This window comes from Drosophila albomicans, unplaced genomic scaffold, assembly GCF_009650485.2.
Source record: "Drosophila albomicans strain 15112-1751.03 unplaced genomic scaffold, ASM965048v2 utg000330l_pilon, whole genome shotgun sequence".
NCBI lineage: Eukaryota > Metazoa > Arthropoda > Insecta > Diptera > Drosophilidae > Drosophila > Drosophila albomicans.
In genome coordinates this window covers 7,092-21,709 of record NW_026263613.1, presented here as the reverse complement: position 1 = coordinate 21,709, position 14,618 = coordinate 7,092, and the positions used below count along the sequence as shown (strand labels likewise).

The following is a 14,618-nucleotide window of genomic DNA, read 5'->3' as shown; positions in this document are numbered from 1 at the left end:
ATACTAGATATTTTATGCTTGATCTTAAAAATTCGCATTTATCTATCCTTAATTCTAACCTATTTTGAACCAGCCTATGTACCACTTCTTGCAACGTATCTAAATGCTCTTCCATATTTTTGCTCGCAATCATGATGTCATCCATATATATATTATTACTTTATCTTGCCTGATTAGGTCATCGAAAATTTTATTCATAAAACGTTGAAACACTGCTGAAGCGTTTTTAATCCCCATGGGCATCCTTTTATATTCAAATTGTCCTAACGGAGTGACAAATGATGTGTATTTGATTGACGTTTCTTCCACGTAAACATGGAAGTAACCATTTTTTAAATCTAACTTTGTGAAGATTGCTTTGTTTACTAATTTGTCTAGCAAGTCATCAATTAAAGGTAGTGGATAGTTGTCCTTTATTAGTACTTTGTTTAGTTTCCGAAAATCTATACATAAACGTAAATCTCCTGTCTTCTTTTTAACTAATACAATTGGCGAGGCAAACTGTGAGTCACTCGGTCTTATTATATCATTTTCTATATACTCATCTAACATCTTGAGAAGTTTTTCTTTTTCAGTGTATGACAATCGTCTGGGCGAACAACTGAAAGGCTTATCATCGCTTAACAATATTTTCATTTCGCACCTAATTATTGGAACATCTGGCCTTTTAGTTTTTACATATGTGTCCTCGAACATCTTTACAAATTGACAACGTGTCTTAAAATCTATATCTTCTCCATAATTATAAACTTGTTCTTGATCTTCTACAATCTGAATATTGAACATGTCTTTGTCAAAACTATCTACCAATTCCGGCCCATCACATTGTTTTATGTGCAGTTTATCGCAATCTTGTTGTCTAATTATATTTTGCCTGTTTTCTGTTGAAAAGTCTTTTTCGCTCTTAACTATTTTCTTATCCGTAGAGACTCCTGGATGCCTTTTTACGATTTCTGCTTCAGCTAATAATTTCATAACAGCTTTTTCATTTGAATTATCGTCCTCAATAAATTGATCGTCTAACTGCTGTGATTTGGCGTCAATATCATTTAACAGTTGTGATTCACTATCATTGTCTCTTAACAGTTGTGATTTGGCATAATTATCTCCTAACAGTTGTGATTTATCATAAACATTTCCTAACAGCTGTGATTCATCGTACAATCTGTTATCGTTAACAGGGTGTGTCTCTAACAGTTGTTGCTTAACAGTCGCAGTCTGTCCCCTAAAAGTTTCGCTGCTTAACACCGGACAGTTAACAGTTTCTGCTTTTAACAGTGGCTGTAGACTAGACTCATATCTTACAGTGTGGGTAGAGGTTTCTGTTTTCCGTTGACTAACCATATGTGATTGTTCGGAAAACTTTGCGTTATCTTTCTTTTTTATGGCATCGAAATCTTTTAGGGCCTCTAAATTGAAATTTATGCCGCATGTATGCATGAAGTCCCTACCTAACACTGCTTCATAACTCATAGACTCATCGTCGACTATTAGTAAATCAAAATTAAATTTTATTTTTCTTTTCGTTACAAAACAAGATACTATTCCAAATGTATTTAATTTGCTTTTATTGATTCCAACATAGAGATTATTGACCGGTTTATCCAGTGGTATATTCAATGGAAATGATGATTTCTTCAGAAATGAAATAGGGCTTCCTGAGTCTATGAGGCATTCTGCAGTAATAAACAAATTAGGTTGGCTTGAAAAATAAATATTAAAATGTCTTACATAATTGTTGTTGAGCCCGGTGTTTACGTTGAGTACACCAACACCCTTCTTCTTCTTCTTGCATTCCGCTATGAAATGACCCATCTCTCCGCACGCATAGCATGATCCCGGCTCCCTCTTCGGCTTGCGGCACTCCTTGGCAAGATGACCTCTGGAATTACAGTTGTGGCATCGCCTGTTGTTATCCTCCTCCGTCGTCTTGGTGCCTCCCATTCCATCGTACTTCGGAAGACATATGTGCGCAAAGGCTTGTAACATTTGTTCTGGATCTCCGAATCTCTGAATACGCGCTTGGTTACGTAAGTTCAGCGACGGTATTCCTTCGATGATCTGTTCCAAGAGCTCATCGTTGTCCAATTTGATCGATTGCGCTAAAACGATCTTTTCCTCGAAATACACTGTAAAACGCTCATTTTGTTGCCATTTACGCTGCTCAAACTTTCGTCGTAGCTCCGCCTTCGAAGCTCCAGTGCCGAATGCTAATATCAATTGGTCGCACAGTGTTTGGAAAGGCTCACGCAAGCGAGTCGGGTTTGCATGGAGCCAGTGCTGAGCATTTCCTTTTAATTTTATGGCTAATAGCATACGAAGCGACTCCTCATCAAGCTTGCACATGGCTGCAACGCTTTTGAGTTGGCTTACCCAAATGCGCGCACATGACTTCCCTTCGAACTCCAGCGTAACCTCCTTTGCGAGTGCGAGCGAGACAGCTGATCCACTTCTTATTTCGTTTAGCTCATTTTTTTCTTCTCTAGCACTGCCCGTTACGTTTTTAGTGTTGCCCATAGCTTGATATACAGAATCGCTGTTTTTGTTGTTGTCGTTGTTGTCGCCTAACTTTGCGATTTCTGACGCCGACCGTTGCGCAGCTGTGCACAAATCGAGCACGTGTGTGGCGTCGTTGTTGTATGTTTCGATCCCGTTACCGTTGTTCTTGTTGTTGCCGTCGCCGAAATTCGCGACTACTGGCGCCGACTGCTGTGCAGCTGCGCGCACAAACTGTGTGGCGCCGTTGTTGTATGTGTCGATCCCGTTACCGTTGTTCTTGTTGTTGCCGTCGCTGAGATTCGCGACTACTGGCGCCGACTGCTGTGCAGCTGTGCGCACAAACTGTGTGGCGCCGTTGTTGTTGTCTATTTCTGTTGTACTTATAGACAATTGATGCGCAACTGTGTTATTCTGAGCATTTTGCAATTCCTCTTTGCTCAATCGTAATTCTTCCTGTAGCTTCTGAATCGTGTCTAGCAATTCCTGGTGGACACTCTCTCCTGGGCTAGAACCTTCGCGATCATTTTGATTCTGCTCATAGCGCTCATTGTTGTTGGACGATCTACTTTCCTGGCCAGGCAGAACACTTGCAACGCTTAAAAAATCGTCGCTTCCCGATTGCATCTCCTCAAACATCTCCGGCGAGGCATCGAGCAATCGCGATATCAACTCTGCCTTACTGCCTGTCGTGGGCAAACCCAGCGCCGTCAGCCACTTCTTCAGTTGTGCCGTGGTGTACTTCTCGAATGTAGGCGTGTTCATTTTTTTTTTTTTTTTTTTTTTGATTTGTCGATCCCACTTCTGAAAATTGTGGTAGTCCCGCGCACACAATAAAACAATCTCGATGCAGTTCAAACGTCCGATTTATTTCACTGCTTCATCAAGACTGAACAGCGTAACTCAATTCTGTATAACATAGAATGTGACATATTGAGAGAATCGATGCAGAGAGCCAATATCGAGAGAGAGAGTTCGGATAGCTGAGAGAGCGTTGAGTAAATATGTATGTGTGTATGTATATGTAGGCACACGTCCTACTACAATACATACATTGCTGCTTGCTACTACTGCTATCCTTCTCTTAACGGTCGCGCGTCGATCATACGTTTGCCACCTCATTCCTACTACCGCTGCTGCCCCCTCTCTCCCATATATACACATGTATATGTGTATGTATGTGTCTCTATTGAGTGTCTTCGTTGCATATATTCGTATGTACATGTGTATGTACAAATTATTTGAATCAATAAAATGATTTTACTTTAACCAAGAGTTTGATTAAATTAATAACACCTGAAATCCAATAACTTGAAATGAAAGGCGGAGTATTTCTTATTACTGTTTATTACAGGGCCGATGTGCCTCTGTTCGAATAAAGAAATGAACTAAAACATAAATTCAAACAAGACAATCCCGCAACTTATGATTACGAGATCGTTTCATAGCGGCCACGCAAATATGTCGTGGTTGCCGGCTATGCAACGACATCCGGTCAAATGCTTATTCAGCTATTTGGCCAGTGTCGTATTCGGTCAGCGAACTCAGACCGTTTGTTTGTCTTAACTACTCCCCCCCTCGAGGTTAAGGCCGCCCTCGGCCGACCCTATCTCCGCAACGACGTCCCTCAGCAGCTTTGCAGACCTTCTCGCGGTGATGATGTGCCGACAGGTGAGGCCGACACAGATGAGCGCGCAACATACAGCCGCCACGGAGAACGCCACGTTGTAGGTGCGATGCGTTCCTGCTTCTTCCTTGAATTTCTCGATTTCCTCCAGGTTTCGTTCATTTAATCGGTGAAGGAACGGGAGGCTCAGAATGTCTTGGCTGGCGGTGATATTCAAGATAGGGAAGTTGGCGATCCCAGGGACTCTACTCTGGGCGTTGTTGTGGTTGATGAATAGAGTCCCGTTGATTCTGGCTCTGTCGTTGAAGGTGATGAGGTGCGTGCCTAGCACTCTGATCTCGGTACCGTTGTCGACTTGAATCATTGCTGGATTATCGTTGACTATGATAATCCCTCGTCTACCTCGGTGATCGCCTCCAGGTCGCTAGGCTGGATCTCGCAATGTGCCGTGCCCCCTGCGTGTATTTCCCTTGCGCATGAGGTCTCTGTCGCCAAGCGACAAAATGTGGCCCCCGGCGAGACGGTGCAGCTCTGAAGATTATGAGTTTCTCCATCACAATCGGCTATGACGTTGTCCGGCATTCTCAGAATGAAGTTTTTATGGGCGACAGGGTAAATAGTTATTTTTCTACAGGAAAATTTGACTTTGGGGAATTTAATAATAAAGTGCAATGAGTTAGGGGACTGAAGAACTTTTACGGACGAGACAGACATAAGGTCACCTATCGGGGTGTTGGTGGGTTCCTCTAACCAAATTGATTTCAAGTCTGCGTGATCCAAAATGTTAGGGCTAACTATGTTAGCTTTAGCAAGTGAAATAGCCAACATTAAATTCTGCAACTCCATCGACAACATTCTATTTCTAGCCAACAAAGTTTCATACAGGTGACTTGTATCGATTTGTGAATTTTGAGTTACTTTTAAAATTTTGTTGTTGACCGTGGAGGTTAGTTTATTAATTTGGTCTTGAACTCTAGTGTTTATTTCTATTTGTCTATTGTTGGAATTTATCAGTTGCATCTCCGTGAACCTAGTCCTTTCTAAATCACCTGCATCAGGTGTACCTGCCACAACCTTTAGTATGGACCCTAGGAAGTCTATGCTTCTCGCGACCCTGTGGTGCGTACCCAAGCCTCTAGCAAGTCCTGCAGATGCACTGTATCTACGACCAGGAGCTTCTTCATGTGAGACTGTGGAAAAACGTCAATGAGCTTGACTGTCTCTTCTACAACTCGTTCGTACTCCGACAGGTTCGCGGAATGTTTTACATAAGCATACTCTTCCCAAACCAGGACTTGCCCATCTATGATGGGGATGTACTTGGCGTGCGAGTAGTCGGTGATGTGCGCCGAAGCCAGCGACAAAGAAAAGACAAGTATGATTTCAAACCTGTAGGGTGAAATGTGTGTTTTATTTTTACTTTAGTTTTTTTTATTAGAGAGGTTACCCAGCACCAAATGGAAGATTGATAGAAACTTATGCCAAGGTGGCTAAACATAAATGCGCCTAGTGGCTGACGAAACTATTACTAACTAATACTAGCGTGCCTAGTGGCCAAAAAAGTAGGTGCCTAGTGGCTTAAAAAATATAAATGCCTAGTGGCTAAAAAAAGGAGAAGAAAGGGGGTCATTATATGTTGTCTTTATGGACCACCCTCCCCTTAATTAGGACCGTGGTCCCCAGGTCCGCTTCTACCGCTCTTTCTTCGCACAAAGGCGTCAGCTTGTTTCCCAGCCTTCTGTTGGACTTAACTAATACTTTCTCGCCAACTTCAAAGACTCTATTCTGCCGCGACGCATTCTCTCTGCTTCTTAGCGCGTTTTGAGCGTTTCTTATTTTGCTTTGGATCTGATCTTGCGGTTCGTCTGAACGTGCCTGAACGACATCGACCGGCCTTCTGTTGGTAACAGAGTGTATTGACTTATTGTACTCCGTTGCCGCCAACAAAATGACTTCTACTGCGTCACTTATTTTCCTGTCGATTTTTAGACACCTAGCAAGCTCTAGCAAGGTACTATGAAATCGCTCTACCTGCCCATTCGAAACACTGTGCAACGGTGGAGCATTCGCAATGTTGACTCCAAAACTGTTGGTCAGCATTGTTGAGATTGTCTGTGAGTTCAATGAGGGTTCATTGTCACAGTAGATTGTCTTAGCCTTTGGGAAGAAATTCATCAATTGAAGAATTGCTGGCTTCAGATCTTCTATGGTTCTCGACGGGATGGGCTGAACTACAGCGAACTTGGAGAACTTGTCGACGCAAGTGAGGAAGAATTTCTTATCAGTGGAAAAGATGTCTATGTGTAACATCTCCCCCGTATGTGAAGGGATTGGTGTTTCGCCTAATTCCTGTTTCTTTGGGTGTCTGTCGTACTTGGCTCTGCGACACACCTTACAATTCAATGTTATCTCGTTCGCGAGCTTTGTCATTTTGGGGAAATAATAGTCTGTTAAGACCTGCTTGACGTTCTCTTGTGCAGCCCTGTGGGCGCGATTATGTTCGTCCGTCAAGATTTCCCTTCTCTCATTGATGTCGAAGATGTCGGCGACTATCTTCTTACAATGTTGGAATTTAGTTGCTGGGAACGTTCGAACCAGTTCATCTTGAATCTGGGCGAGGGTGTGGAGGTCGCAATGGATCGCGTTGACCACTTTGGGGTTAACTGCAACCTTAATTTCCCTAAATAAAGATTCCCTGTCAACGAAATGAAGAGTATGCCGAGTTTTTTCTCGGAACAATATGACTCTCCTAGTTAAAGGGTACCTTGCCTCCTCAATCACGATCTGATTCCTAAAGCAATTTATTGGCTTATCGGTGGTCTCGATGGTGTAAGTGGCGGAAGCTTCGCTATGTATCGTAGCGACATCAGAGCTTGGAGTGTTGTCTACAAGGGAATTCACGTTTTGCCGTGACAATGCATCAGCTACGTGGTTTTCTTTCCCGGGTTTGTAGAATAATCGGGCGCCGGTCTCGTCGATCCGGGCTTTCCAACGCTTTATCTTTGCATTGGGGTTACCCTCGGAACTGCAAAGGTCAGAGGTTGGTGGTCTGTGAAGATATTGATTTCTCTTGCTCCGTAAATGTATTGACGAAGCTTTGCTAACGCCCATACAATTGCTAGGAGTTCACGCTCGTTAGTAGCGTAGTTCGCCTCTCTGTCTTTGAGAGTTCTAGAAATCATTGTGATTGGACGGCCCTTCTGTGATAGGACTGCCCCAATACCGTATGCCGAGGCGTCGGTGGTCAGATCGAATGGCTGTTTGTAATCGGGGTACATTAGCATGACCTCTTCCGACGCCAGAATATTTCTCAGTTTTTCAAAAGCGTTGCGCTGTTTTTCATTGAAGAACACAGGAATATTCTTTGATTTGTACTTGCTGACTGTGCCGTTTTCACCTTTTAAGATGTCGGACACCGGCTTTGCGATGGCAGCAAAGTCTTTTACGAAGCACCTATAGTAGCTGGCCAAACCTAAGAAGGATCTAACCTCGTACAGGTTTTTTGGCTCAGGGTAATGCTGGATGGCCCTTACTTTCTCGGGGTCAGTCCTAGCTCCCTGATCGGTGACTATAAAACCAAGGTATTCTACGCTTGTTTTGAAAAACTTAGATTTCTCTTTAGCAACCCTCATGTTTGCTTCACTTAACCTTTTCAAAATCACGTCAACGTGTTTGACATGATCGCTTTAGTTTTTTGAGAAGATTATGACGTCATCTACGTAGACGTAGCATGTCTTGCCAATCTCTTCACGGAGCACATCGTCGATGGCTCTTTGGAAGATGCTCCCCGCGTTCTTTAGACCGAACGGGAGCCAACAAAACTCGTACTTGCCTCCATTTACAGAAAACGAGGTCTTCTCGCGATCACGTTCCGCCAGAGTTATCTGGTGGTAGCCTGACTTCAGGTCTAGTGTCGTGAAATATTTCGCTTGTCCGAGGTTCGCCAATATCATTGATATGTTTGGCATTGGGTATTTATCTGCAATGGTTTTTGAGTTCAATTTTCTGAAATCTATTACCATGCGTTTTTTCTTGTTACCCTTTTCGTCTACACCTTTTTTGTCAACGACCCAAATTGGGTTATTATACGGTGATTTGGATTTTTGTATGATTTTGTCTTTAAGGAGGTTTTTTACCTCTGAATCGACGAAATCGGCCACACCCATAGGGTAAGGGTATAGCTTAGAATGTATAGGTTCCTCGTCCTCCGTTCGTATGGTTGCTACAACCGAAGTGTTGAACGGTAATGCTTCGTCTGGGTCAGCAAAGGCATTGACCCTGAATTTTAGCATTTGTGCGAATTTAGCTTTGACGCAAGACGGGGCATCTATATCTGCTGCTGTCGTGAGGTTAACGCTTACGCGTTTATGATATTGGATGGTCTCGGATTTGGAGCCAATCCTTAATTGCTTGTCTTTTAAGCACAAATCGACTCCCGCTTGAGCTAGGAGGTCATGGCCTATAATGCCATCGAATGTCGACAGATTGTTTAGTAAAAAAAATGAGGCGGTTACGCCGAAGATTTGTATTAAGCATTTTTCAGTTATTTGGTTTGAGCCATGGATTGAATGAATCGAGAATGGCTTATCGACAGGGGTAATGTTTTTTAGTTGCTGAAATGGCTTTATGTAGCTCTTTGCAGCGCCCGTGTCGATTAAAAATTTTTTGCTGACTGCTCCTGCTACTCTGCGTTGAATGAACGGTAGCAGGGACTCGCCCCTAAAAAATTGACCGCATCTTGGTCTGAATCTGCGTCGCTGTCTATATTGCTGACGGCCGACGTGGCTGCCTCGTTGTAAGAGGGAAATGCTTGTGCCTGAGGTGTGTCCGGCGTGATATGATCAACTCTTTGTCGCTGATCTTGTCCAGACGTGCGCTGAGAAGCGGAACGTTTCTGGTTTTGGGTATAGTCATTACCCGAGGGGCTTGGCCTTGAAAACGCCGTTTGTTGCCGAAATTTGGACGAAGATGGGTCTACGTCCATTGGCTCCGGCGTGTCTGAGCTATTTGGCTTGCTCTGTGCCTGGTCATTTTGCTTGCTACCCTGCTGTTGCTTAAAGTGTGGGGACTTGGACTGCTTCGGGTTTGACTTTGGGTCTTTCCCTTGAGTCTTCTGTTCCGCTTTGTGGGCTTTTTCTTCTAAACTTTTAGCGAAGTTAGCCGCGAAAGCGTACCTTTCGTGATTTGATTCGATTTCTTGAGCAAGGGCTAAAGCCGTTGGTAGGTCTTTAGGTTTCGCAGCAAAAAGTACATCTGTGAGGTTGCGTTTAAGCCCAGAAACAAAAACTCGCAACGCATCGTCGCGGAATTTGTTACGTAAGCCCTCAGCTAGGGCTGACTCGTAACTCATGTTGACTTTGTTTATCAACAGTGTGAGCTTTTTCTCTACCTCGTCATAATATTGAAGCAGTGGCATGTTGCCCTGCCTCAATGTACCAAGCTCCTGTTCAATGACATGCATTGGGCGCTTGTCGCTGTATGTGAAGTCGAGGCGATTTATGATCGCCTCAACGTTCAAAACTGTAGCGAAAGAGGCAAGAACTGCATCCGCAGGGCCTCGAATTTTACTTCTAATTATAATTACTGCCTGATAATGGCGCGAGCTACCATTATATGGCTTGAAAATTTCGTAGGCGGCTAGCGCCGCTTGTCTCCAAGAGACATACGACTCTTGGGCCCCTGTAAACTCTTGCAGACATTTGACGGCATCCAGTGGCTCGTCACAACGTATGTCGCTTCTTATCTCAACGGCCTTGTATTCTTCAACTACAGGCGGTGTAATTTGAACTGAAGCTACTTGGTTGGACAACTCATTAATTCTCTGAATTAATGCTTGCTGCTCACGTTCGTGGGCGACAGCTTGCTCAGCTAAAGCGTTGCGAATCGCTGCCTCAACCACTGTTCTAAGTTGTTCTGGGTCCATGTTTGGTGAAGAAGCAACAAGAATACGTTTGCTCTTTACAATTCTGTTCCTAAGAACTCTAGTATGACTATCAGAGTCTGACTCTGAATCGGAGCAATGTTGCTGAGGGGTTCTGTAGCTTGAAAACGGCGAGCTCATCGGCCCGAACGTTGAATGGGTACGGAAAAGAAAACAACCAAACTCATGAGTAGGCGACTGAGCGCAAAAACAACAAAAAAAAATTCAACGGGTCGAATTACGAATGATGCAAAGCTAAAACTTTTTTCGTAAACAATGTGGCAAAAAGAAATAAACACAGTTCTTACTTAAAATGTTTTTTTTTTTTTTTTTTTTTTTTAATTCTAAGTTGCAAAATTTAATGAAGCAGTTTAACTTTCGATTAATTTAATTTGCTAAGCAGACTTAAAAACTTTGTTAAAAGGAACTCCACTTACATGACTTGTTACGAAAATTTATAGGGTAGGAAAGGGTATATTTCCCACGCAGCAGTCACTGGTTTGTTGTTATTATAATGGGGTAGGCTTCCCGCGCAGCAGTCACTGGTTTGTAGTTGTCGTTGTTTTTTTTTTTTTTTTTATTTTCAGCGTTTGCTGTTGTTCTTATTGTTGTCACTTTAGTTTTTACTTTTAGCGTTTGCTGTTGTTTTTTGTTTTTCTTTTGTTTTTATTGTTGTCACTTTGGTTTTTGTTTTTAGCGTTTGCTGTTGTTTTTTGTTTTTCTTTTGTTTTTAGTGTTTGTCACTGTATTAATGTCGTTGCTGGTCGAGCAACGTTGTTGATTTCTTGTTTTTATAACGCGATATTAAAACACACGCGCGCGGTAATTAAAATTACCACTAGTTGGGCGCCAATTATTTGAATCAATAAAATGATTTTACTTTAACCAAGAGTTTGATTAAATTGATAACACCTGAAATCCAAGAACTTGAAATGAAAGGCGGAGTATTTCTTATTACTGTTTATTACAGGGCCGATGTGCCTCTGTTCGAATAAAGAAATGAACTAAAACATAAATTCAAACAAGACAATCCCGCAACTTATGATTACGAGATCGTTTCATAGCGGCCACGCAAATATGTCGTGGTTGCCGGCTATGCAACGACATCCGGTCAAATGCTTATTCAGCTATTTGGCCAGTGTCGTATTCGGTCAGCGAACTCAGACCGTTTGTTTGTCTTAACTTACATACGTATGCACGAGGACTTGGTCGCTTCGCTTCGCTTCTCTTCTCTTCTCTACGGCTCACACACTCACACCCTTCACAGTCGTGTTAAATTCGCCGATCATAGCGCAAGTGCTCGGAAAAGCAGACACAAAATCAAAATCTTTGACATTGTCGTGTTTGTCGACGTGTGTGCTTTAATTAATAAATAATTTGTCTGCCAAAAAAGGTATTTACATACCAACATTACTTACAATAAATTATTTGTCTGCCAAAAAAGGTATTTACATACATACCAACATTACTTACTTACTCACTCATATATACATACCCAATTAGTATATTTGTTTTCTCTTGAATTATACATATTTTATTAAAATTGTTAAATATTTGAGCGGGAAAAAAGTTTTCCTCGCGCTTTATATATGTGCAGCAGCAGCAGCAGCAACACAAGAACAACAACAACAACAAAAACAGCAAAATAGCGAGTTGGCGATATAACTATCGACAACGAAAGTTGTGCCGTCGACTAACAAAATAAAACCTCTTCACCTAGAAATCAAAATTAAATAATATTAACTGCCGCAATTGTCGGCCAAACAACTAACCAATCAATTAATTATTTAATAAATAAATAAATAAAATTAATAATTAATGTTAAATTAAACTAAATAAAATAACAATAAACTATAGTAGTCACAAACTGCCGCTAAATTCGGCCAAATACTAAAACAACTAAGAATAACTTACTAACGCTAGGCTTAGCGAAATACACAACTGAAATATCCAGTTACTGTACGAGCATCCCGCCTTAACATAAAAACTTTCACCCAGCTGACAAACAATAAAATAATAATAAAAAAATAATAAAATAATAAAAAAAAAAATAATAATAATAATAAATAAATAAATAAGTAAACAAATAAATAAAGAAATAAATTAATAAACTACTAATCAATACTAAAATACTAATGCTTTGATTGCTGCTTGCTGCTGCTGCCATCCTTATCTCTATCCCTCTCTGGGAAGTCGCACTTGTCACCTCATTTCTGAAATGTCCTCACAGCACATACATGCATATAGACATATATGCATATATGCACAAGGACCAAACTGCCCAGATCTAACTCACACACTCTGTATAATCTTTCTCAAACCAACTTACCTGTTATATAACAATTTTATAAAAAAAAAACCGTTTTTTTTTTTTGCTTTATTTTCTCTACCCTATTTTCTGAACAGAATAATTAAAAAAAAAAATAAATAAAGATGCCAAATCAAACCGACAATAAACCAACCACTATCAGTAACATACTAGTTATCCCCAAAAACAATAACCCAAATTCTAAAGTCCTCCAAGAAATTAAAGAACAAACCAAGAAGTTCCTGGCCAATAAACTGGAACTAAAAGAAATTAAAATTGATACAGACAAGGCTAACAGTGACACGGAGGGAGCCAAAACAATAAAAAAAAGATGCCAAATCAAACCGACAATAAACCAACCATTATCAGTAACATCCTAGTTACCCCCAAAAACAATAACCCAAATTCTGAAGAGACTAATAGTGACATGGAGGAAGTCAAAGCTGGTATGACCAAAAAACGGAGCAAAGAGAATAGTCCCAAAGAAAATATTGTGGATATTGAGAGCGTCGGCGAGGGAGAGGATGACTGCGGTACGGAAAACAAAGTCCCCGTCGTTCTGGAGCCCCAAAGCGGCGTGAGCAATGAAGGTGTCGGTGGTTGCGGGGACACGGAGGAGGTCAAGGTCGGGATGACCAAGAGGCGTGGCGCTGAGAGGGCTTCTTTTCTCGGAAAGAGATCTGTCTTTCCCATCCTACACCCAAAACTCCCAAAAATTCCAAGAATCCCCAAGGGGCAGCAGGAGTCAATAAAAAATAATAATGATCCCGAAGGACATGTTGTAGACATCGAGAGCATCAGCGAGGGGGAGGATGACTGCGGTGCTGAACTGAGGTCTAAGTGGACAAGCTCCCGCCGTTCTGGGACTCCAACCAGAAACAAACAGCAACAACAACGATGAAAACAAACCGCTAAAAATAATCATCCCTATATCGCCGACGCGGATGCTCTTTTAAACAAGGCTGCACAGCTGTTTGGAAGTGGGTTCCAGGTCAGAGCAAATACGGGACTTGGTCTTGAAATCCAAGACTCAGACTCTGTCACTCATGTTGGACTCCAGAAGCTTTGCTTCGATGAAAAACTTAAATACAAAATACCAAACAGCAGCGACCTACAAAGGTATAGAATAATCATAAAAGGACTCCACGCTGCAACCGACATCAACTGGATCTCGGAACAGCTAAAAAAGAACGGACATACACCCTGCTACATTACAAATATAAAGGGAGGTTTCTCAGGTCAACCAACAAACGCCTTTAAAGCAGACCTAGTAAACCAAAAAAAAAAAAAAACAACAAAAACGTACTAAATATAAAAACACTTGGACCGTACAAAGTCACAGTTGAGCTCCCAAACACCAGAAGAAGAGCCTACCAATGCCACAAGTGCCAAAGCTTTGAACATGTAATGAGGGATTGCCAGGCTAAGGAGTTTACATGCTTTAAATGTGCTGGTAAGCACCCCTCACACGCATGCTCAAAGCCCCGAGATGTAGACGGCCTGTGTGTGAATTGCGGAGGAAATCACGTGGCAACCTACCGCGGTTGCCATTTTTACAAATTAGCATCCCGAAGGCAGATGGCCAATAAACAAAAGGATGCTCTGACAGAAATTCAAACCTTGGTCACCAAACATAATTGATTTAATCTTAATTTGAGTTACTCAAAACAAAGAAACAAACAAAAAAGAGTTTTTTGTACTAGTTTCGTATTATATTTGATTTGAAATAATAATTTAATTGATTTGATTTAACTTGATTTGGGTTGCTTTAAACAATGAAACAAAGAGTTCTGTATTAGTTCGTATTTATATTTGAAATTGATTTGAATTAATAATTTAATTGATTTGACTTAACTTAATTTAGATTACTTAAAACAAAAAAAAAAAAAAAAAAAAAAAAAAAAAAAATTTTGTATTAGTTCGTATTATGTTTGCATTTAAGTTTGATTTGAATTAGTAATTTAATTGATTGATTTATTTTGATTTGGGTTACTCAAAACAAAGAAACAAACAAAAAAAAAAAGAGTTTAGTATTAATTTCGTATTATATTTGCATTTAAATTTGATTTGAAATAATAATTTAATTGATTTGATTTAACTTGGTTTAGGTTACTCAAAACAAAAACAAACAAAGAAAAGAGTTTTGTATTAGTTTCGTATTATATTTGTATTTAAATTTGATTTGAATTAATAATTTAATTGATTTGACTTAACTTAATTTAGATTACTCAAAACAAAAAAAAAATAACCAAAAAAAAAAAATAGTT

The 14,618-nt window shown here is 40.8% G+C and overlaps 1 protein-coding gene across 1 annotated transcript; it reads right to left on the bottom strand.

The window, feature by feature from the left end:
* Window positions 1–1,585: 1,585 nt before the first annotated feature.
* On the bottom strand, window positions 1,586–3,397 carry LOC117577266 (uncharacterized). Its single transcript, XM_034262251.2, has 2 exons — window positions 1,732–3,397; window positions 1,586–1,676 (listed from the first exon to the last, which is right to left on the bottom strand). Exons 1-2 carry the CDS (start codon window positions 3,259–3,261, stop codon window positions 1,665–1,667), a joined length of 1,542 nt encoding a protein of 513 aa, XP_034118142.1. The 5' UTR covers window positions 3,262–3,397; the 3' UTR covers window positions 1,586–1,664.
* Between the last annotated feature and the right edge of the window lie 11,221 nt (window positions 3,398–14,618).

Bases quoted from the DNA above. Each gene is read 5' to 3' on its own strand.
- LOC117577266 (XM_034262251.2), bottom strand. From the start codon at position 3,261: ATGAACACGCCTACATTCGAGAAGTACACCACGGCACAACTGAAGAAG.